At 40.5% G+C, this 23,908-nt stretch overlaps 2 protein-coding genes across 2 annotated transcripts; one reads left to right on the top strand and one right to left on the bottom strand.

Moving 5' to 3' along the window:
• The first annotated feature begins 1,034 nt into the window (after positions 1 to 1,034).
• On the top strand, positions 1,035 to 21,411 carry LOC139716060 (ubiquinol-cytochrome-c reductase complex assembly factor 1-like). Its single transcript, XM_071627612.1, has 9 exons — positions 1,035 to 1,154; positions 2,031 to 2,198; positions 5,858 to 5,962; positions 6,504 to 6,576; positions 7,137 to 7,194; positions 9,393 to 9,501; positions 10,187 to 10,264; positions 10,980 to 11,093; positions 20,721 to 21,411. Exons 1-9 carry the CDS (start codon positions 1,107 to 1,109, stop codon positions 20,883 to 20,885), a joined length of 918 nt encoding a protein of 305 aa, XP_071483713.1. The 5' UTR covers positions 1,035 to 1,106; the 3' UTR covers positions 20,886 to 21,411.
• On the bottom strand, positions 16,110 to 18,520 carry LOC139716091 (uncharacterized). Its single transcript, XM_071627648.1, has 2 exons — positions 16,673 to 18,520; positions 16,110 to 16,238 (listed from the first exon to the last, which is right to left on the bottom strand). Exons 1-2 carry the CDS (start codon positions 18,431 to 18,433, stop codon positions 16,110 to 16,112), a joined length of 1,890 nt encoding a protein of 629 aa, XP_071483749.1. The 5' UTR covers positions 18,434 to 18,520.
• Positions 21,412 to 23,908: the final 2,497 nt, after the last annotated feature.

Here is a 23,908-nt window from a genome sequence, read left to right as displayed (position 1 = left end):
AGGAAAATGTGCTGTGAAAGGGCGTGGGAAGGGGATATTATACTTATTTTCTTTTGCTGAAATATTTTAGTTGTATTTGTAAATGTCAAAATAACTCTCCCACCTACCAAGCCTGAAGGTAAATAAAGAAACAGAGTATACGATTGTCGACAACAATGCAACAAAAACAAAAGCAAAGTAAACTACCTAGTCATTTCCGCAAATGGGGATTTGAGTTGTAATTTTCTCGTGAAGGGTTATGGTTATCTTCTGTAATCATGAAAGTATCATGCCGCTCTTTATCTTTTTAAACTTTTTTATGATTATTTTTTATTACATTTTAATTCTATGTTTGATGTTTTGTATATAAATGTTTTCTTGATTCTTGTCACCGGTTCATTTTAGCAATAAAGACTGAATAAAAAAAGTCTAGTGCACGTGACTTCAATCTTGATAGATCTAAGGAAAAAGTCACCCCCCCCCCACCCCCCGCCCTCCATAACAGAGCACTCGTGAACGTACAGAGTACCCCACCCCACACTCACAAGACTGTGATATTTCTCTGAAATCCTGGTAGAAAAGACTAATACAGGGTTCTTGCGTAACAAACGAAAAGAGGATAGGATCGGAGTGCGCACCGGATCGGGAGCGAGCGGAGAATCGACTGCATGCATGCTCTATTACTTTTCACGTGCTGTTATGTATGTAGGGCTCACAGTAGGATAGATACACACACGGTACCAGTACGCAGCGCTGCTGAGCATGCACACAGACAGACGGTAGACAGACACCCATCCAGCGTTATTACGTAAAAACCTGGCCTGTTGTACAAGCTAGTCAAGAGTGTTCTTGGCGGTGCCTGGCGGATCAGACGAATAATCGCATAGATCTGTAAGTCTTCGACATAGTAGTACGGGCAATTCCTAGTTTTCTTCTTGACGGACCCAATTGGGCTTAATTGCAACTTGAGACGTCTGGTCGAGGAAATCTAGAAAATGATGAATATCTTGGCCCGGTCCCGAGCAGCATCAGCCGGCCTGAGCAGGTTACATCATGCCACTGTGAACGAGGGAGCTGCCGCCGCTGCTTGTGTGGTCACTGCTTGCTACTCAACCTCCAGTGGCGGAATGCCGGTCAGGCAGAAGAGGCAACTTTTTCAAAGTGAACAAAAACTAGTAAGTCGCTTTATACCTACCTAATGATAATTTGGGAGACAGAGAACTTGGTTTCTAGAGCAAATAACATCTGTAAGAACCTTTAGGAGTGAAGGCGGAAGATCTTGAATTCAGTGAATTGGGTCTTCCATCAGAAAATCAAGTCAATTTCTTTGACTGTTGACAAGTGTTGATGGCCGGAGTATGTTATAATTTTATATATCCTAGATCTAGGCCTATACAAGTTTTGTAACCCACAAAAGTGTTCCCTCCCGTGAAACATGTCAGTGTTTATATAGTCACACATAAAGTATAGTAAGTCATCGACTGCCTATTTTTAGATTGACCACCCTTGCGCAATGGTTTCCTCGCATATAAAATCAAAAGTAAATTTATGTGTGGGACGGGGTGCAATACGCTGGAACATTCAAACATGAATACAGATTAAGAGAAATTAGGGGGATACAGGTAAATAACCTCACGAAACAGGAGGAAAAATAATTGAAGAAATTCCTCATTAGTACACATAATTATTGTTAACATAAATTTGCCCATTCCACTCGATTTACATGCTTCTCATTAATGCATGGGAAAATTGAATGGGCAGTTGATTGAAATGATGAGCTTGCGCCCGTGAACAGAAAAAATTGTCACTTGCGTTTGTCGCTGAGAATCCTGCGCGTATGGTACGAGTCAACAGTCTGAGCGCGGGATAGGAATCTGCGGTGTTTTCTGCCTCGAGTGGACTGAAATTATGGTGAAACTGAGGGATATTTTGTAAAAAGATCAAGTCTAAAGGGATTTAATCAAAAAGTGGTTGATGAGTACTGAGTAGTAGGTCCAACTAGATGTATACAGTAAATTAGTCACTCGCTCTTTTCATCTTTTTCACTCCAGCACCAGTACCAGGATACGTCGACTGCGCTTCACTCCAGCTACTCAGTATGGACTGCTGTGGGCCAAACCCCTTTATCTGTGCCCAGCTGTCGAGTACCGTGCCTACCAATGGAGAAATGCCTCTCGCACTCATGCTGTAGACTGTTCGCAACCTCTGGCTCCTTCCAAGTGAGTTTGATTTTTGTCATATTCAGACCTCTGGGTCAATCCACGTCAAATCATCCAATTTTCAGAAAAGTTGTCACCCGACCCCCTCCGATTTTCTTTAAAATCGCACCAAATGTTCCCCAAAGTGTCTGACGGAAAATCCCAAAATATTTTGCCCCAAGGTCAATTGGTTGCTAAGATACAGCCTCACATAGCAACCAATGCGCATTCCAAGATATTAGTTAAAAGAAAATTATACATTTTTGATCGATTGTGGTAGCATGGATATTTATGCAAAAGTGTTCATTATCTGGAAATTGAGAGAACTTTATAGTCTTTGCAAGAAAAAGTGACTGTGACGCGAAATTGATTTTTCGTTAACGTGCACGAGGTCACCGAAAATGGTGTTAAATGTTAATTTTGAAAATTTCAATGCATATTTAGAGGCTAATATCTTCCATATTTCATCACCTCAGGTTCTAAGATATTATGCTGTTGAAGGCTTTGACTTGCTCAGTAATTTTGAAAAAAATCAGCGGATTCGTGCTCACCGTTTTTACGGAGAGCGCCCTCAAAGTTGACAAAAATGAAAAATGTGTCAAATTCAAGGTCACGGATCACCTTTCGTCCCACCTAGGAATGGCATCAATTTTTGTGTATTGATAGACATTTACCTATATTATCTTGGGTTACCAAAGAAATTTTGCTACCGAAATGTTAAATGGTAAATTTACCCCACTGAAAATGGTCGTAAATGGCCAAATTTCCATGTAATATCACATATTGGGTTTAGAGGACATTTCAAATGTCCATGCTTTCAAGATGAAAAGCCGTAGCCCTGTGATATTTGCTGTAGGGGTAGTCTGTAATACATATTTTAGTAATATATACCACAAAACACTTTCATTACATAATAATGACCTTGAAATTTAATCCAAAATTTGATAAAAACAATAAGTCGCTCTATTTTCCTCATTGCACTGCATGTAATATGTGTTTTGAATGACTTTTCACAGAGCAATATTTCAAGAATTATGAAAGCTGACAGCCTGCCATATTATGGTTCTAAAATATTTGTGCTCTTCTTTCTGATTTAGTGTCAATTTGATCATGAATGTTATACCCTTGACCTTGAAGTGCTTCTAAAAATAGCTGTAAATTTGTTAACTACAAATTACACACACAACAGGTGTTTTATGGCATAACATACTAGTGATTCTTTCGCAAACACAAAAGTTTTTATGGTGTAAATGTTATATACTGGAATAACTATAGGTTCTTGCAAGATATGTCCGATTAATTACTTTGTTCTGACAATGACCCTGAATTTATGACCTTCAAAATCAGGAGAAATGTCTATTCCTGCCCATAAAGACCTGTATTTAGACTGTAAGTACATAATATATATGGACATTGTGCCCAACACAAGATTCTTATTCTAGCCTGTGAAAAGCACATTAAAAGCACTGAGAGTCTTCTTTTTTGGAGGGATTTGTTCTGTAACTTATGACAATTCAAAAATCATTTCCATTCCTATATATTTTCTTGTTTTTGGTAAATTTGTTATGTATTTCTTTGTTTTTTATTTTCTACAGCATTTTTTTTTTTTTGGAAATTGTCACAGTCCACTTTTTCTACCATAATTTGAATAGAATTAATCAATCAAAGTGATAGATAGCAAAAATGGTCAATTTTCTATGACTTTTACCAAAAAGCACTGTTTTCCATAGGAAATGCACACGAAATCACAAAATATTACTGTACCCTTTTGTGATTGAAATTGAGGGTCATTGTCAGAACAAAGTAATTAATTGTAACATATCTTGCAAGCACATATAGATTAATTCCAGTTTATAACATTCACACCATAAAAACTTTTGTGTTTGTGAAAGAATCACTAGTATGTTATGCCATAAAACACCTGTTGTGTGTGTAATTTGTAGTTAACAAATTTACAGCTATTTTTAGAAGCACTTCAAGGTCATGGGTATAACATTCATGATCAAATTGACACTAAATCTGAAAGAAGAGCACAAATAGTTAAGAACCTTAATATGGTAGGCTGTCAGCTTTCATAGTTCTTGAAATATTGCTCTGTGAAAAGTCATTCAAAACACATATTACATGCAGTGCAATGAGGAAAATAGAGCGACTTATTGTTTTTATCAAATTTTGGATTAAATTTCAAGGTCATTATTATGTAATGAAAGTGTTTTGTGGTATATATTACTAAAATATGTATTACAGACTACCCCTACAGCAAATATCACAGGGCTACGGCTTTTCATCTTGAAAGCATGGACATTTGAAATGTCCTCTAAACTCAATATGTGATATTACATGGAAATTTGGCCGTTTACGACCATTTTTAATTGGGTAAATTTACCATTTAACATTTCGGTAGCAAAATTTCTTTGGTAACCCAAGATAATATAGGTAAATGTCTATCAATACACAAAAATTGATGCCATTCCTAGGTGGGACGAAGGGTGATCCGTGACCTTGAATTTGACACATTTTTCATTTTTGTCAACTTTGAGGGCGCTCTCCGTAAAAACGGTGAGCACGAATCCGCTGATTTTTTTCAAAATTACTGAGCAAGTCAAAGCCTTCAACAGCATAATATCTTAGAACCTGAAGTGATGAAATGTGGAAGATATTAGCATCTAAATATGCTTTGAAATTTTCAAAATTAACATTTAACACCATTTTCGGTGACCTCGTGCACGTTAACGAAAAGTCAATTTCGCGTCACAGTCACTTTTTCTTGCAAAGACTATAAAGTTCTCTCAATTTCCAGATAATGAACACTTTTGCATAAATATCCATGCCACCACAATCAATCAAAAATGCATAATTTTCTTTTAACTAATATTTTGGAATGCGCATTGGTTGCTATGTGAGGCTGTATCTTAGCAACCAATTGACCTTGGGGCAAAATATTTTGGGATTTTCCGTCAGACACTTTGGGGAACATTTGGTGCGATTTTAAAGAAAATCGGAGGGGGTCGGGTGACAAGCACTGGATGATTTGACGTGGATTGACCCCTCTATCTTCCCATGCACTAACACATAGCTAACTGCTTTGTGCCAGCAATTACACTTTGGTTGTTTCTTCCCTTGCCCTAATTCCCCCCTCCCCCCCCCCCCCCCCCCCCCCAAAAAAAAAAAAGAATTAGAAAAAGAGAGAAGAACAAGGTTATGTGTTTTAACAATGACAACAGAATCAAAACTCAAGTGTAGTAATGATCATACATAAAGCAAATGGGATTGTGAGAGAAATATGAATAAAACCCTCAAATTGTGATTGATGGAACATGACCCTACAGCTGTACATTTTAGAAAGCAGTAACAACAAACAAATCATGTTGATGCAGGGAACATATTGGTTTCTTACTAATCCAGGGCCCCGTTTTATCAAAAGATGAAATCGATTTAAGATTTTCTCCACACAGCAGCCATAGTCTGACAGTTGAAAACAACTATATAATCAATTCTAACTCTTCATAAAACAGGACCCTGGTTGGAAAGAAGTCTGTAATATAGTGCGGTGAGCTTGTAACGTTTAGGTGTACTATCAGCAGGTTGGATTCTAGAGAGTACATGATTACATGTATTTGATGAGAAATTGCAAACTTATTAAGATATGTGTTCCACTGATTCTTTCTGTAATCCTGCAGGCCCTTACCAAGAGCACAGCAATTCTCCCAGATGACAAGCCAGGCATCGTGACTCGAGTCCTAGACTCTGTAGGAATCACAGGGAAACTACGCTACAACCGATTCGTAAGCTCACAAATTTGTTATACGGTCCAGTGAAGGGTGAGAGCAGGACATAGAATAGAATAATTTAGAAAGAAACACAGTGCACCCTCATTGTAACAAAGATGGTTAGAGCAAAATTCTGGTTACAAAGAAGTAAAATTAAGGCCCCAACATTATCCACTCTATGTTTTTTATTAGTTATTTGATCGGTTATAGCGAAATTTTGATACAACAAAGAAAACTGCTGGTCCCGAGGACTTCATTGTAACAGGAGTCCACTGTCATGCATTATTGCATCCCCAAGTATAGAGCAGGGTTTATCTTTCATGCAAGGTATCCCAGTTGCCTTTTCATTATTTTATAGTTAGTGTTTTGACATGATTATTGTAATTTGCTAGAAAATGTCTGTTAGGTAAGTGATAAAATGTTACAGTTGGACTGGCAACATTATCTCACATTGCAACCACATCTATACAGTAAACTAGTTACAAAGGCTAGCAAGAAATGCTCATTCTGATGTATGATGTATAATAACTCATCCGTGTTTAATCTTGTTCGACAGAAAATGAGGGTAGCTGGACTCAACATGTACAAAGCATGTGCTGATGGTTACAACTTTGAGACTTTCTTCAGAGGTGAGTAGGGAGGAGATTTACTTTTAGAATTGAGGACAGTGAATAGACAATACCCGAATGTTTTTATGCCTTTGCCACAAAGTGTCACTGGAGGCATAACGTTTTCAGGTCCGTCTGTCCATTTTTCTGTCCGTAATCAATTTTGTGGACATTGTAACTTCAGAACCGTTCAAAGTATCCAAATGAAACTTGGCATATGTATGAGTGGACGAAGTTGTGCCTATCAACTTTTGGGTACTCATCAACCTTCGGGTGCCCATGCTCAAGGTCACAGGTGAAGGTTAAATTGTTAAAATTTCACTATTCCTCCCATACCTATGCAATGCCAAAACTAGGGAAAGAAAATCATCTACTGAATTGATAAGCCGTTGCACTTACAATCTTCAGTTGTTATAATTTTTTACATTAAAACAACGGAGAAGTCTGATGTGTTCCAAGCCATCACTGCATCTCTCCTGAAAGTCAGGTGAGATATTCACATTGTTTGAAAGTTGTGGCAACAGTCCTCAGCTCAGGCAGTGAAATATGTTATTTTCTTGTATCCCTTATTTTCCCAACAGCTTGCAACATGCCTGATACTCTGTTTTCGTGGTTTCTCATCATGGAACTTCATGTTTGGTAAATATAAAATTTTTAATTTTTGACATCCACCCCCCCCCCCCCCCCCCCCCCCCCCCCAACAACACCCCTTCACAGACCAACAAAATTCACTTGCACCATGTCTTAATACTGGGTGTGAGCTATGAGAGAAAAAATAAAAAACAAAAACAAAGACAATGTGGTGGTGACCTTCACTTATGTGAGACTAACCAAATCATGATTTCCTTGCCCCTGCTAGTGCTTCATGACTTTGTCTATACTGATAATGTGTGAGAAACATCATGCTTTTGCCACATTTTTCAAAGTTTCATATACAAAATAACTTTCTTCAAACTACAATTGTGGAAATTGTGGAAACAACACCCCTTCACAGACCAACAAAATTCACTTGCACCATGTCTTAATACTGGGTGTGAGCTATGAGAGAAAAAATAAAAAACAAAAACAAAGACAATGTGGTGGTGACCTTCACTTATGTGAGACTAACCAAATCATGATTTCCTTGCCCCTGCTAGTGCTTCATGACTTTGTCTATACTGATAATGTGTGAGAAACATCATGCTTTTGCCACATTTTTCAAAGTTTCATATACAAAATAACTTTCTTCAAACTACAATTGTGGAAATTCTCTTCTCTTTACAAAATGATGAGTACAAGCCAAATTCTATCATGGTCAAATGACCAAGATACCTGTTTCTTCAGAGTGACTACAAATTTATGATAAAAGAAGCTCAACTGCACTTTGAATGATCATGATGTCCTCATTAAATCATTGATATTGTGTGAATATTCACCAAAGTGATTTTCTTTGTTTTCTGAGCTTGTCTCTGTTTCTCAAGAGTGTAGATTCCAACATGAATATCTTTCCTTTGTCTATTGGATCGGATTGTGTCACATAGCTCTATGGGAATAACAAAATGTAAGAAACAATAGGTTGAAATAATCAAGTTGTTCTCCTAGCTGTAGTGCCTTTGACAAAGTATGCACATTGGATCATTGGAATCATTGTCTTGAGATATCGAACAGAGGGGTATTGAGAATGAAAAAATTATTGTGTGCAAAAGGTTCACTACCATGTCAGGCCCCTTTCCTTAAAGGACAAGTTCACCTTCATAAACATAAGGATTGAGAGAATGTAGCAATATTAGTAGAACACATCATTGAAAGTTTGAGGAAAATCAGATAATCCGTTCAAAAGTTATGCATTTTTGAAGTTTTTGTGCAGTAACCGCTGGATGAGAAGACTACTGCAGTGTGTGAAAAACTTAGATGTCACATGCGTACAACAATATAAGGAAAATATAAAGAGAATTTCACAAAATTCCATCTTTTGAAAAAAGTACACATTCCCCTGACTCGTTACCGACAAATGTTATGGGTAATATTATTCCCCCTGCCTTTAGAAACAGGCAAGTCAAGTGCTCTTTTATTATGTGAAAAAGTGAAAATATGTTGAATTTTCTTTTACATTTTCTTTATACTGTTGTACGCATATGACTCACAAGCTGTAGTAGTCTCCTCATCCAGCGGTTCCAACACAAAAATTTTAAAAATTCATAACTTTTGCATCGATTGTCCAATTTTCCTCAAACTTTCACTGATGTGTTCTACTAATATTGTTGCATTCTCTCAATCCTTATGTTTATGAAGGTGAACTTGTCCTTTAAAAAAACACCATAACAGCACAAGTGAAGTAGGTCTCCCACCCTCTCCCCCCCAAAAAAACAACCACCAACCAACACAAAGGAGCAATCTGCAATACATTTGTGCGTCACCATCTACTCGTGTACATGGTTAATTTTTGTTCCATGACATTTGCTCCTGCGACAATTGCTCCCATGAAATATCTGCATGCAAGACAAACATAAATTCTACTCACAAATATACCCCTATCCCTAATCCGCATCCTCACCTCAAATTAAACCTAAAACCCCATCACAACCCTAGCCCTAAGTCCTTAGAGAAAATAAGACCAGAGCAATTGTCACAGGAGCAAATGTTGTGTCACCATTAATTTTACAAGTATTCAAAGATGAAAACGAGAAAAACAAAACATTTTCATTATCATTTTTTTGTGTGTGCTTCTTCTCCCTCGCTCTCTCTCACACTCAAACCCTTTGTTGGCCTTTCTATGCAGGCTAGACACTGCACTGACATCACAGTAATTCTTCGACTTTATTTTTGTTTTTGTCTCAATCTGCTTTCTTTCCTCACAGGATGTGCATGGTACGACTGAAGCAGGAGGGACGAGAGGGGAAGTACCTGAGTCACTATCTCATGATAGCAATGTGGCACGACATCCAAGCCAGGGGCAAGCTCATGGGGGTGAGGTTTCTTATTACCCAACTTTATTTTTGAAATGTCAACTATTTTTGCCATATTTTGAAAGTAGCTTAAAGTAGTGTAATGAAAATTGGATGTTACCAGTTCTTGATTATTTAACCCACTGCCTGCTATATTAGTATCTTGTCCATAGATATTTGTGTGAACTTTGTGTACATTTGACTTATTGGCACACAAAAAGTTAAAGAAAGTTGTGGGCCATGGGGTCAAAGTGCAAGGGTCAATTAAAGGTCAATTGAATATGCTCAAATTCCAAAATTCTTGCTCTCTGAAACAATTAGCCATTCAAATGAACCCTACTTTGAGGAATGTATAGATGCTCCACACATTTGTAGTTGTGCCAAACTTTCAAACATGTCATTGCAATTTGTTCTTTATTTAAAGCTGCAGTGGCCCTTCTAACCTGGGTGCTATTATTCAAGTAATTGATTGAGTGAGTGATCATGCTTCTTTATTTCATGGGTAGTAATTCCTTCATTCAATCAGCATTCAGGCATTATTCCGAGTGCAGAGAGTTTTTGCACATTGGTATGACCAATACAGGTGTAGTGATATCTTTGTGAGATTAAATAATAGTCAATAACTAAATGCTCATTACACAAACCACATTTTCTGTTCCTTTCTCTCTGGACTATTACTTGAATTATGTGTCTTTTAATTGATGCAGATTTCTTCAGTGAAGATGAAGGAGGGTTTATCCAAGATGGTAGAGCAGTTCAATGGGGCTTTGTTTGCCTATGACGAGGTGAGTTTGACATGACCAAATTTAATTGATGCCTTAATGCATACACTTGTACCTGTATACTCAAAGGGAGTGTCCATGTCGAGTGAAAAAAAGGTGGATATCATGACTCGTGTATGGGTCTGTTAGCTACTAGAATGTGTGTAAAACAGTTGCTTTTGATATGGTAGAATTTATGTGATTCTTGCCATGTGTGGCAATGCTGCACACTTGCACTGGTCCGACGGTCTGGGACCAGTAAAAATCACTGTCGGACCAGTAACTTTTTCAGGAATGGACCAATAAAAAATTGGAAAAACTAGGAACTACTGAAGTCGGACCAGTAGAAAAAATGGGTCAGCATGCAGCCCTGTGTATGGTCATCAGAACTTGTAATTTGCAGTATGGTTAATGGCAAACCTTTCTCTGCACTTTGATGCATGAGAGAATGGTTTCAGTGATAGTGTGTGGTCAGAACGTTCAGTGTTTGGAGTCTGTGCATTTGCTTGTTTGTTTCAAAGAAGATGTGCTCTTTTTTCCACTATCAAAGACTTACACTTACGGATTACTAGAAATATCTTTTGAAATGCCAGAATGAGAGGGTAGAAACTTATTAGTCATTGGATTGTTCTTGATGTGTTGATACAATTAACATCATTATTTCTAGCCTGTGCTTTTAAACCGAGCAAAATTGAGATGAATCAGTGGAGGATTTCTTGTTTCGATCCTTCCATATCAGGGTCTTCTGTCCAGTGACAAAGTACTGGCAGCGGCGCTGTGGCGCAACCTTTTCTTGAGGAATTGTGACGACCCCGAGAGGCTGGCCAACATGGTGGAGTACGTCAGGCAGCAGGTATGTGCAAGGCAGTGTAAGAATTTGGCACACCTACATTCCGTAAGTTGCTGAATAGGAGTTAACCCTATGTAGCTTGGGAAGGGGGGGGGGGGGGGGGGAGGGGGAGGGCGACATAAGGCCTCCCCTCCCCAACATTTCTCACAGTAATTTCAAAATGCATTTTTTTTTCTCTTTGCCAAAATTTTATGAATTCTTTCTTTTACATATTGCGCAATTTTGAGACCCAATTTGCGAAAATCAGGGGAACGCTTGAGGAGGTGTTGCACAATTTCTTGACTGATGTCACTGAAATGTCAGTTTCCAGTGACGTTTGTGTGTACAATGTATAGGTTTTGCAAGAATTATTGTCTGATGAATTTTTTCCCTTCTTTTTCTCAGATTACATCCAATTTGGTTATCATTAACTATTCTGGATGAAATGAAACAATAAAAAACAAGAATGAAAACAGAGAAATACATAAAAACAATAAAATACATGAGAAATTCATTTTGATACCGCAACTTCTTCATGTAAACTCGATTATAATACTACAAAGAATATTTACACTAAAAAATAAATAGCCCATATGAAGCTTCATTTAGAGCATAGATTAGCATAATTCATATAATATTAGAGAATACAAGTTTTGGGGAATAAAATGTTTCCATCTTCAAAAACACAATGTGTGTGTTCAAAAAGTCTACAGGGTGGAAACAGTCATTGATTAAAATACATCAGTAGATGCATAACGTAACTTCAGCAAAGTGATGAAAGTATAGCAACCAACTGCAGTGGACTCCCGTTATAACGAAGTCCTCGTTATATCGAAATTTTGTTATAACCGAACAAATAAATAATTAAAATAAACAAAAAGCGGATAATTTTGCAACCTGGATTTTCTTTTCGTTGTAACCAGAATTTCGTTATGACTGTGTTCGATATAACGGGATTGCACTGTTGTCACATGGGCGGACTTAAATAATACTCAATCACACTCGTGCCATTCACTTTAATGTACAATTTAATAAACCATTTGTAGAATATTTACAAGACTGAAATCAAGGAGTTGTGACCAACATAAAATGCAAAATCAAAATTCTGAGTGAGATAAATTAAATTACAATACTCTTATATTCGACAACCATGTGAACGGGACCCTGTCTTGGTCCGGTTCCACCTGTACTTTTGGCTTGACACTTCTTCAGAATAATTATAACAGCTTCACTATTAATTCGTTATCCCTGACAATACACTATCTGCTATCAAGCGCAACACTATATGGTTCACACCACCGTAGTGCTGATCCTGAGATGACTAGCCTGCACGCACGACGGTTTACCGCGGTTATAACACTCGCCTTCAATTACACTGCTTCCGTTTACATCCGGGTTCTGTGTTAACCCGCAACTCTCATGGAGTGTATAAATACCAACATTCGAATTATGTGCACATCATATTCATCCTTTTACCAATTTAACATGACCTTCACCTCTCTACTTCGGCGACACTTCCTCGTCATAACCAATCATATCAACAGGGTGTCATGCGCCCGCCAGGTTCATCACTCACCTGCGTTGTCCACAGAGTCACCTTAATTGTCAAACTATTCGCTTCCAGAACATAACTGATTCGTGGGTGGAGCGTCCTTGTATGCGAGGTTGCTGTTCCAGCTCCAAAGTCTCGCGAGGGACCCGCGTTCCGTATTCTTTGGCGTCCAAAGTCCTCCCTAGCGAGGGGCGGACACAGTCGCACTGCTGCGAGTGCGTCGGCCTGGGAGTAGGCTCGTCCTCGGCCTCGGCGCCATCTACAAAAGTATTTAAATGCAACACATACCAATGGGGTGTGTTCTAACCACACACACAAAAAGATTATCAGCTTAAAATCCTGACATCACAGTGAAAATTTGAGAACTGCATTATTATCCAATTAACATACAAAATTCACATAATGAAATGTTTCAAACATTGGAAATATAACAGTGCATAGCTTATCAAACATCACCGCATCGTTTTCAAAAACTGTACACCATTATAATATACTTTATCACTTATTCACGGGGTTCTCCGGGGCTATATGTGGTGCCCTGAAACACATTCACATCCTTTTACACGACAAAGCAGAAATCAAATCGCAATTTAACTTACCAATGACCGGTGTAATATAACCAAAATGCCTCTTCTTCTTGGCTACTGGAAGGCTGCAAAGGCTGTTGGAATACGCCTTCTGGCAGCAAACAAAATTTGAACTCAAATCAGCCAGTATACAGGCTGACGGTAAGGTGGACGGACGGCTCCTGGCCGCAAACGAAATTGGGCTTAGACACAAAATTATCTTGCCAACTGGCGCCTGGGTGTGGCAGGTTGGTTTTCTGCCATCACGGAGCTAACTCAGTGTTCTCTCGGTGAAATCAAAATGGTGTCTGCCACGAAAAGATCCAACTCTACTGTTAAATTGCTACTCGACTACGACACTCCTTTTCGAGGCATTTGGAATATTTGATACAACAAAAAGGGCTTGAACGAAAACACCTCTACAACACTCTCCCGGAACTGGAGCTATTTCCTGTCTTTTCTTTCTACATTAATTGACATGCAAAAATAAATGAACTCCTCTCGGTCATCAATGGCGCGACTTGTAAAACATTTACACCTGTCTTATCACTTTCTCTCTCTCGCTCTCGCTTTCTCTCTCGCTCCCTCACTCGCACTCTTTGTCTTGTTATCCCTACCCGTAAACATGTTTGTCTAGTTGAGTGACCGATAGGTGATGTACATGAAACAACCTGGAAATGCATTTTCAATGTGGCATTTCACTCCCCCTTTCGAAAAATGCATTTCATAATTAAAAGAAATTACTTATAACACTATCTTTCTCTCTACAGCCGGCTTAGTAGGTCTGCGCCAACATTCTCGCTGCCGCGGATAGCTTCCACACGGAATCTGTAGGGTTGCAAAGCCAGAATCCAACGCATTAGCCTCCCATTTGCAGGGCTAGCCGTGTTCATGTACACTAGTGGGTGGTGGTCTGTTTCTAGCACAAATTGTCTGCCGTACAAGTATGGTTCGAACTTCTTTACTGCCCAAACTACAGCTAAGCACTCACGTTCTATGGTTGAGTATGCTTGTTCTCGTCGAAGCAGTTTTCGGCTCGCGTAGGAGACTGGAAATCGTTCGTCTTGGTGTGTTTGGAGGAGGACTGCTCCTAGTCCAACGTTGGAGGCGTCTGTCCTGGGGATGAAGTCCTGTGACAAATCTGGCAAATGAAGGATAGGGGGGTTAGAAAGTTTTTCCTTCAGTGTTGTGAAGGCCTGCTCTTGGCTCGTTTCCCATTTTACCTTGTTTGGTTCAGCATTTCTGGTCCTGTCTGTGAGTGGTGCGGCGACGGCGGCGTAGTTCGGAATGAACTTCCGGTAGTAGTTCGCCATACCTAGAAAGGATCTGAGCTCTCGTTTGGTCTGAGGCTGACTTACCTCTTGGATGGCTTTGAGTTTTTCAGGGCGGGGTCTTACCTGTCCGTGTTCGATCACATGTCCTAGGAATTCGACGCTTGTCTGTCCGATGAAGCACTTACTTGGTCTAGCAGTGAGCTTTGCGGCTCGTAGTCGTCTGAAGAGTTCTGTGAGTGTACGTAGGTGTTCTTCCCACGTGGTCGAATAGATGAGGATGTCGTCGATGTAGTTCACCGTTCCTCCGAGTCGGTCTAGCAGTCTCCTCATCAGTCGACTGAAGGAGGCGGGAGCGTTCACTAAGCCGAAGGGCATCATTGTGAACTGAAAGAGACCATCGGGGGTAAGAAAAGCGGTTAGTGGTTTGGATTCGGCAGCCATGGGTACCTGCCAGTATCCTTTGCTGAGATCTATTTTGGTGAAGAACTTTGCATGGGCGACTTTTGTGAAGAGTTCATCTTGATCTGGTATGGGTTCAGCATCAAATACAGTCACTTTATTGAGTTTTCTGAAGTCTACACAAAACCGGTTGCTGCCATCGGGCTTTTTAACCAGTACTATGGGGGAGGCAATGGGGCTTTCTGATGGCTCAATTACTCCGAGCGATAGCATGGTTTTTACCTCTTCTCTGACTGTGTCTTTAAGAGAGTGGGGGATGGGATATGGTTTACTCTTCAGGTGTTCATTTCCTTTGAGTTTGATGTGGTGTTCGCCTAACGTGGTTCGACCGGGAAGATCAGACAGGACGTCTTTGTACTCGTTGAGGAGTTCGTTGACCTGTTCTTTCTGCGGGGAGGAAAGGGCTGAGTTAATTGAGACATCGTCGAGTGACTCTTTCGCCTGAAATGGGAAAGGCTGTAGGAGAGATGTGTTAGTTAGTGGTTGCTGCGTTTCTTCCTCGTCATCATTTTGCTCTTCGCATTCGATCACGGCGGTACAAGCAGCTTCGGCATCTGAAATAGAGGGGACATCATTTCTAGCGTGATACTTTTTCAGAAGATTGATGTGGAACACCTTTGGTTTCCCGTTGAGGTCGATCCTGTAGTCCATGGAGCTGATTTTGGAGATCACGTCAAAGGGGCCCTTCCATTGTAGAAGGAGCTTATTCCTGTCAGTTGGTAGGAGTAGGAGTACCTTGTCTCCGACTTGTAGCTCCCTGTGTTTTGCCTTCTGATTGTAGTATTTTGCATACCTGTTTGCTGATTTCTGAAGTTGAGTGTGGGCGTTGCGGCATGTCTCGTCGATCCTGTTTCGGAGATCAAGTACATAGTGGTAAGTAGACTTGGTCTCACCTGTTTCGGCTTCTCCTGTCCAGAGTTCTCTCAGGATGTCGAGGGGTCCGCGTACCTTCCGGCCGTAAAGAAGCTCGAACGGGGAGAACCCCATGCTCTCTTGTGGTGCTTCTCTCACTGCAAATAGAAGGGGAGTAATGTACCTGTCCCAGTCTTTTGGGTTTTCAGCGCACATACGTTTCAACATTTGTTTTAGAGTGCCATTGAAGCGCTCAACTAGTCCATTCGCGGCAGGGTGATATGGGGATGTAGTGAAGTGTTTGATGGAGAGTAATTTGCTTACCTCTTTCATGAGATCAGATGTGAACTGAGTCCCTTGATCGGTCAGCATTTCCTTGGGGATTCCGACTCTGGTGAAGATGCTCACTAGGGCTTCTGCAACTCTTTCTGTCTCGATGCTTGGGAGTGGGATTGCCTCGGGGTACCTAGTAGCAACATCAATAACGGTAAGTATGTACCTATTTTTCTGGTCAGTCATTGGGTGTATTGGTCCAACTATGTCTACAGCAATGCGTTCGAAGGGGACTTCGATGAGCGGCATTTTTCCGAGTGGGACCTTGGTTACACGACCTTTTGATAGTGTACGTTGGCAGACGTCACACGATCTACAGTACCTGGTAATGTCAGAGTTCATACCGGGCCAAAAGAAATTGGTAAGTATCTTTTCTGTTGTCTTTTTGGTACCTTGATGCCCTCCGAGTATATTTTCATGGGCTGTTTGCATAACCTGTTTGCGGTATTGTTTTGGTACTACCACTTGTGTGATTGTTGTGTCGGGGTCCATTTGGGGAGAGTGGAATGAGCGATACAGCATTCCGTCTTTGTAAAAGAAGGAAGAGAGACCGTTATTGCGACTTACCTTCTCTGAACGAGTATCGGCGAGTTCTCGCAGGCGGTGTAATGTTTCATCCTTCTGTTGTGCCTCTTTGAGAGCTGTTGGAGTCACGATATCTTCCATTGGGTGTGGGGTTCTGAGAGGACGAAATGGCTTACCGTCTCGTTGAGCCTGGGCTCTCGTCTGTACTGCGCCGACAGGCATTGGTGTAGCCGTCCAGTCAGGATCTGGGTTGTCTGGTTCTCTTACTCCGGGTAGGTTACCTAAAATCAGGTCATAGAGTGGAGTTTTCATGCACAATGCGTTAACTTTTCCTACGTAGAAGGGAGTGTCTACATCTATTCTAGCGACGGGGAGAGTTTTCACTGTGCCGTCAATCAGCACGCAAGTACTTTCTTCACCTGTCATTTGGGTTGGCTGGACAAGATCTTGTTTAATGACAGCTCCGCTGCAGCCGCTGTCTCTGAGAACAGAAATTTGATTGTTATTGACTAGTCCGTTAGTAACTGGCATTTGTCTGACCACATGTTCTTTGGTGCATGCTGCACTCATCAACGGCAAGGAGTGTCCACATTTGAATTGGATATGGTCTGTGGTGGATTCTAGCTTGGGGGCATTGAGTGGCATCCGAACCATCATACAAGAAGCCTCAATTTTGACCTTTGTGTTAGTGCAAGCTGGACATTGACAGGGAGTATGTGGATTTGGTTCTACCTGATCGGGTTCCAATGAAGCCAGGTTGTGTTCCGAGATAGGGGGGTTTCCTTGCTCTGGATCCTGGGCGAGGACTAGACCTGCCGATTTCATGGGGGAGAAAGGACAATAGTTAGCAATGTGACCTGGTTTGTGGCATATGAAACACGTTCTGCCTCTGTTTCCCTGTTTTGTACAATCACGGGCAAGGTGACCGTGTTGGTGGCAGTTGTAACATTTGGGTTGAGATGGGGGCCTATTTCCTGAAATGTTATTTGGAGGGATTTTACCTTCAGGTCTGGTGTTGCTCCGTGGCATCTGTCCCACGTGTGTCTGGATGTTCCTTTGTGCTGGTGGGGGTGGTTTGAAGGTGCCTCCTCTGGCGTCTAAGTACTGCTCAGCTAGTTTCACCACGTCCTTCGAAGTCTCGGGCTGCCGTTCCTTCAGGAAGATGGCCAGCTCTCGATGACACCCACTGATGAGCTGCTCCCGGAGGAGTAGATCTGCCAGCTCCTCGAAGGTGTGCTCTATACCAGAGAGGCTTACCCACCTGTTCAAGTAGTTCTCTAGTCGGTTTGCATACTGGGATGCCGTTTCTCCTGTTGTCGGTTTGCCTGAAAAAAACTTGGAGCGAAATCCTTCTGCAGTGAGCTGAAAGGATTTCAAGAGTGCATGTTTCAAAGTGTCATAATCATTGGATTCCGCACTTGACAATCTAGAGTGAACATCAAGAGCCTTACCTGTAAGCAGTGTGCTTAAGTTGAGTGCCCAGTCTGTAGTTGGCCAGTTTTGATTTTTGGCATATCGTTCGAACCGCTGTAGATAGGCATCTATGTTATCTTTGTCTTCGTGAAATAGAGGCAATTTTGGAGATCGAGCTTTGCACCCATTAGAACTTGATTCGCTTTTGGTTTGCTTTTCTCGCGCTATCGCCAATTGTAGCTCGGCTGTTTCTCTTTCCTGTCGCCTTAACTCTAACATGTCCGCTCTTTCCTCTCTGAGTCTCTTTTGCTCGTCTGTAACAAACTGCCTAAGCTCCTCTCCACTGAATCCGAACTTTTCTCCAATTTCAGTTAACTTAGCTAGCTCCATTCTGAATTACCTGAGCACTTATAATACAAAAATGTATTCAGATCAGTTCAGATCATGTACACAATGAATATACAACGGTGCACCTATAGATAGTACATACATAGATACATACATAGATAGTACATACATACAAATGTAGAGGAAACAAAAAAAATCACAAGTTTTCCTCAACCTTTTTCTTTACTCTGTTTTCTCCGTTTATATACCCATGTGACTTCGAATGGCACGAGTTATACTCCCGGACAAGCCCCCAGAAAATGTCACATGGGCGGACTTAAATAATACTCAATCACACTCGTGCCATTCACTTTAATGTACAATTTAATAAACCATTTGTAGAATATTTACAAGACTGAAATCAAGGAGTTGTGACCAACATAAAATGCAAAATCAAAATTCTGAGTGAGATAAATTAAATTACAATACTCTTATATTCGACAACCATGTGAACGGGACCCTGTCTTGGTCCGGTTCCACCTGTACTTTTGGCTTGACACTTCTTCAGAATAATTATAACAGCTTCACTATTAATTCGTTATCCCTGACAATACACTATCTGCTATCAAGCGCAACACTATATGGTTCACACCACCGTAGTGCTGATCCTGAGATGACCAGCCTGCACGCACGACGGTTTACCGCGGTTATAACACTCGCCTTCAATTACACTGCTTCCGTTTACATCCGGGTTCTGTGTTAACCCGCAACTCTCATGGAGTGTATAAATACCAACATTCGAATTATGTGCACATCATATTCATCCTTTTACCAATTTAACATGACCTTCACCTCTCTACTTCGGCGACACTTCCTCGTCATAACCAATCATATCAACAGGGTGTCATGCGCCCGCCAGGTTCATCGCTCACCTGCGTTGTCCACAGAGTCACCTTAATTGTCAAACTATTCGCTTCCAGAACATAACTGATTCGTGGGTGGAGCGTCCTTGTATGCGAGGTTGCTGTTCCAGCTCCAAAGTCTCGCGAGGGACCCGCGTTCCGTATTCTTTGGCGTCCAAAGTCCTCCCTAGCGAGGGGCGGACACAGTCGCACTGCTGCGAGTGCGTCGGCCTGGGAGTAGGCTCGTCCTCGGCCTCGGCGCCATCTACAAAAGTATTTAAATGCAACACATACCAATGGGGTGTGTTCTAACCACACACACAAAAAGATTATCAGCTTAAAATCCTGACATCACAGTGAAAATTTGAGAACTGCATTATTATCCAATTAACATACAAAATTCACATAATGAAATGTTTCAAACATTGGAAATATAACAGTGCATAGCTTATCAAACATCACCGCATCGTTTTCAAAAACTGTACACCATTATAACATACTTTATCACTTATTCACGGGGTTCTCCGGGGCTATATGTGGTGCCCTGAAACACATTCACATCCTTTTACACGACAAAGCAGAAATCAAATCGCAATTTAACTTACCAATGACCGGTGTAATATAACCAAAATGCCTCTTCTTCTTGGCTACTGGAAGGCTGCAAAGGCTGTTGGAATACGCCTTCTGGCAGCAAACAAAATTTGAACTCAAATCAGCCAGTATACAGGCTGACGGTAAGGTGGACGGACGGCTCCTGGCCGCAAACGAAATTGGGCTTAGACACAAAATTATCTTGCCAACTGGCGCCTGGGTGTGGCAGGTTGGTTTTCTGCCATCACGGAGCTAACTCAGTGTTCTCTCGGTGAAATCAAAATGGTGTCTGCCACGAAAAGATCCAACTCTACTGTTAAATTGCTACTCGACTACGACACTCCTTTTCGAGGCATTTGGAATATTTGATACAACAAAAAGGGCTTGAACGAAAACACCTCTACAACACTCTCCCGGAACTGGAGCTATTTCCTGTCTTTTCTTTCTACATTAATTGACATGCAAAAATAAATGAACTCCTCTCGGTCATCGATGGCGCGACTTGTAAAACATTTACACCTGTCTTATCACTTTCTCTCTCTCGCTCTCGCTTTCTGTCTCGCTCCCTCACTCGCACTCTTTGTCTCGTTATCCCTACCCGTAAACATGTTTGTCTAGTTGAGTGACCGATAGGTGATGTACATGAAACAACCTGGAAATGCATGTTCAATGTGACAACTGTAATAATGAAAAATCTTGGTGTGACCTCGGGTGTTATTCTGGTCAAATTGTGGCCAGACTCCAACACATGTGAGTTACCAAATGTGTTTGCATAAACTAATGGCACCCTGTCCTCATATAAAAGATTGTTCTCTGTTAAATCAATTGATTGTATTTTATATTTCTCACACCCTTAGATTCAGTACCTTGACAGTTTGGACACTGCCAAGTTCCTCCAGGTTGGACGAATCAAATGGCTTCCTTACAGGGGTGGGGTGCCAGAGGGGGACACGCCCCTCCCCAAGGCAGCATCAGCAGAGGAGGAGCTCAATATTCCTGATGTTGACAAGGTGTCACTCTAGGGGCACGGAGCTAGCGCAGCTTGAAGCTGCCTGTATTGGCAATACATGGGAACCTCTTTATGACAAGCTGCTTCAGACCGCTGTAATATTCTTGTTTCATCAGATATCTTGTTATACTGTATCAGGGATAAAAACAAAAGAATACAGAAGGAATGAGATTTGCAAAATTACCTCATTATATCAGATATCTTGCGGCCCGACCTTGTTATAATGAGGTTCCACTGTTACTCTTAGTATTTATTGATTGTTGGATTGTCAGATGACAAAAATGTGTTGAAAAGTTTGAATGAAACTGGTATCATTCACAAACACTCGAAGCCTGTTGGACATACTGGTACATTCTTTATGTCCAATCAAGGCCCTATATATTTGAATTGCACGCAAAGTATACTAACCCGATTTTCCAGATGGTACTGAAAGCTTCTGAGCTTTCTTCTGTACTGGTCCTACAACCTCTGTCCATTATGCTGATGAGTCTAGAAGTTGTGTTGCCACTGGCTTCATCTGACTACCAGTCTAATCTAGACCAGGGTCCCATTTTATAAAAAGTTGATATGATAGCAATTCCTGCTGGAATGGCAATTGTCATGGTAACGACAAGAATCCAGCTTCCTGATTGGCTGTTGCTATGAGAAGTTGTCATGCCAGCAAGAGTTGCTATCCTGACATCTTTTATGAAATGGGACCCAAAATCTGAATGCAGCTGATGATCTACCACAAGTTTCAGCAGTGTGCTCTAAACAGATCTTATATTGGCATCAATTTGCTGTGAAACTGGCTCTAAAACAGGGGTGACTGCTATGAAGCATGACTTCCAGTGTACAAGAGAACATTGTGATGAGCTACATGCTAGGTCTGTACCATTATAATTTCTGTAGTATATCCTAGGGGAGCCGATAAAAACAAATTAAAGAATATGATGTAAAGTAACAGGACATGCAAAATTACCTTGCTATGAATGATTTCTCACTACACTTGTATATCCAACCCTGTTATAACAAAGTACCACTGTATCACATGCAGTCTTGTATTGACCTGAATCTTGCACCAAAGGTATGTGCTCACAGTAGGCACTTCTTGATTTCTGTTCATACCCCCTCAAAAAACACAAGCAACCCAAAACAAAACAAAAGACAGAAAGGAATCAGAATGAAGCACAGCACAAAGAAGTTAAATACTCATTTAGAGATTTGTGACTTCATTAAACATACAAAATGTAGTCTATCCAGAAATTAACTTGGCCTGCCCATTATTTCTGCAAAGTTGGTCATCCTCTTTCAAGTGTCACAATGTGGTAAAGTTTGCCTTCATCAGAATGTACACTTTGTGAGTGGATGAAGATCCAGTGTTTTCATTTGAAGACAGAGTACAGATCCATAGGTTTTCAATTATAATGGAATATGAATGTCAATTACAGTGCACTCCTGTTATAATGAATTGCTGGCGATTGTCTTTCGTTATATTGAAATTATGTTATAACCAAACAGTGAAGCTGATATAGATATGCAGATGATAATTTGGGGGACCTGAAATTTTAGTTTGTTGTAACAAGAATTTCGTTATAACCGTGTTTGTTATAGCGGGAGTGCACTTTATGAAGGTTGAAGGACAGATGTGTAGCAGTGACCCAAGTCATGTGACTGTAGTTATGAGACCCTAGTCATGTGACTATAGTTATGTGACCCCAGTCATATGACCCCTGATGACAATTGATACTAGATATTTGTACCAACAAGATTCCTTGCCGCATGCCTTGTATCATTACAAGTCACAAAGATTCTTATCTCTGATTAGGCTCAGATTACGCTCCCTCCCTAGAGGTCACGTAAAAATGAAATCAATTTCTAGTGAAATCGAGTCTAATCAAGTTTAACCTCTGCTTTCTGGCACTTTATCATTCAAACTTGTTTTATGTCCACTGCCAGGTATGAACTGTCCATTGAGTTCAGTCCGAGTGCTCGGTATGCAGGTTGAGTGAGATAATATTATTTCTATATTTGTGACACCTGCCCTTTATAATACATCTGCCTAGTGTATAAAATTATTTATCTTTGTTTGGATGATGTTGTTTCACCCACTGACTTCAATATTTTTCTTCCCTTCTGGTTTCTCATTTTAGGTTTTCAGGTTTTGTTTTTGTTTTTGTTTATAGCTATGTCCGTGCGTAACTTATTTCTCCTGCATGTTACTTGGAAAGACATAGAAAGGTTGACAACATGTCCAGTTTTTGTATGTGGCGGCTATACAAAATATCATTTGTATAGTACTGTAACTTCATGAATTAAATTTATAAACCATTTTGTTCAAACATAGTAAATGTCCATCGACTGAAATTGCAATTCAATTTTGAGAAGGAAATTTATTCCCTGCTGTACACTAAACATGTTTATCAGGAAACTCCCCAAATAACTTTTTCCATTGAATTCAACAGAGTACATTGTATATCAAAACGAGTACATGTACAATTTTGTACTTAAGTGAAATGTTACATCAGGCATGATTGGGCAAGTCATGTTATCTTTGGTATCATAAATTTTACCTCCACATAGGTCACATTGACACTTTGACAACTAATAACAGACCCACCCTGTAACCTCATAAGTGTGGGCCATTTTATATGCAAGGGAGAATGTTAAGAACCATGTTTATGTGTCTGTACATAGAACGATTGCTATTTTATGTTTGGAAATAAAGAGTATTATCTATATACATTGTAGGCCGTGTTAGTGGCGCATTAAAAACAAGTACATTGTAGTCTTGTCCTCTTGATTTTCACTGTGCAATACATGTATGAGAGCATATTCATTGAACACAGAGGCCTATGCATTGATTCCCGTTGTTAGTGGTCGTGCAATACTAACCATATTTTGTCTTGTATGTTACATGAGCACTTGCTGAGTGCATTAATGCTGGATGCTGTACACACTACTAGTCGCAAGTGCTTGAATGCTTCCTACTGTTCTAAAAGGGTGAGCTCTTGTTTTGCAGTTCTCAAGAGCGCAGACATCTTGCTACAAAAGAGC

Source organism: Diadema antillarum, unplaced genomic scaffold (assembly GCF_040938485.1).
Source record: "Diadema antillarum isolate AM-2024a unplaced genomic scaffold, OU_Dant_1.0 scf00000060, whole genome shotgun sequence".
Taxonomy (NCBI): Eukaryota; Metazoa; Echinodermata; class Echinoidea; order Diadematoida; family Diadematidae; genus Diadema; species Diadema antillarum.
Note: the sequence above shows the minus strand (reverse complement) of the source record. Positions and strands in the feature narration are given on the sequence as shown.

What these genes read in the sequence shown, in the direction of transcription:
- LOC139716060 (XM_071627612.1), top strand. Translation starts at nt 1,107, where the DNA reads ATGCCGGTCAGGCAGAAGAGGCAACTTTTTCAAAGTGAACAAAAACTA. An exon ending in AACTACGCTACAACCGATTC is followed by an intron (nt 5,963 to 6,503) that starts GTAAGCTCACAA and finishes CTTGTTCGACAG; the next exon opens with AAAATGAGGGTAGCTGGACT. An exon ending in CTTTGAGACTTTCTTCAGAG is followed by an intron (nt 6,577 to 7,136) that starts GTGAGTAGGGAG and finishes TTTTCCCAACAG; the next exon opens with CTTGCAACATGCCTGATACT.
- LOC139716091 (XM_071627648.1), bottom strand. Translation starts at nt 18,433, where the DNA reads ATGGAGCTAGCTAAGTTAACTGAAATTGGAGAAAAGTTCGGATTCAGT. An exon ending in CCGATACTCGTTCAGAGAAG is followed by an intron (nt 16,239 to 16,672) that starts GTAAGTCGCAAT and finishes TGTTGCTACTAG; the next exon opens with GTACCCCGAGGCAATCCCAC.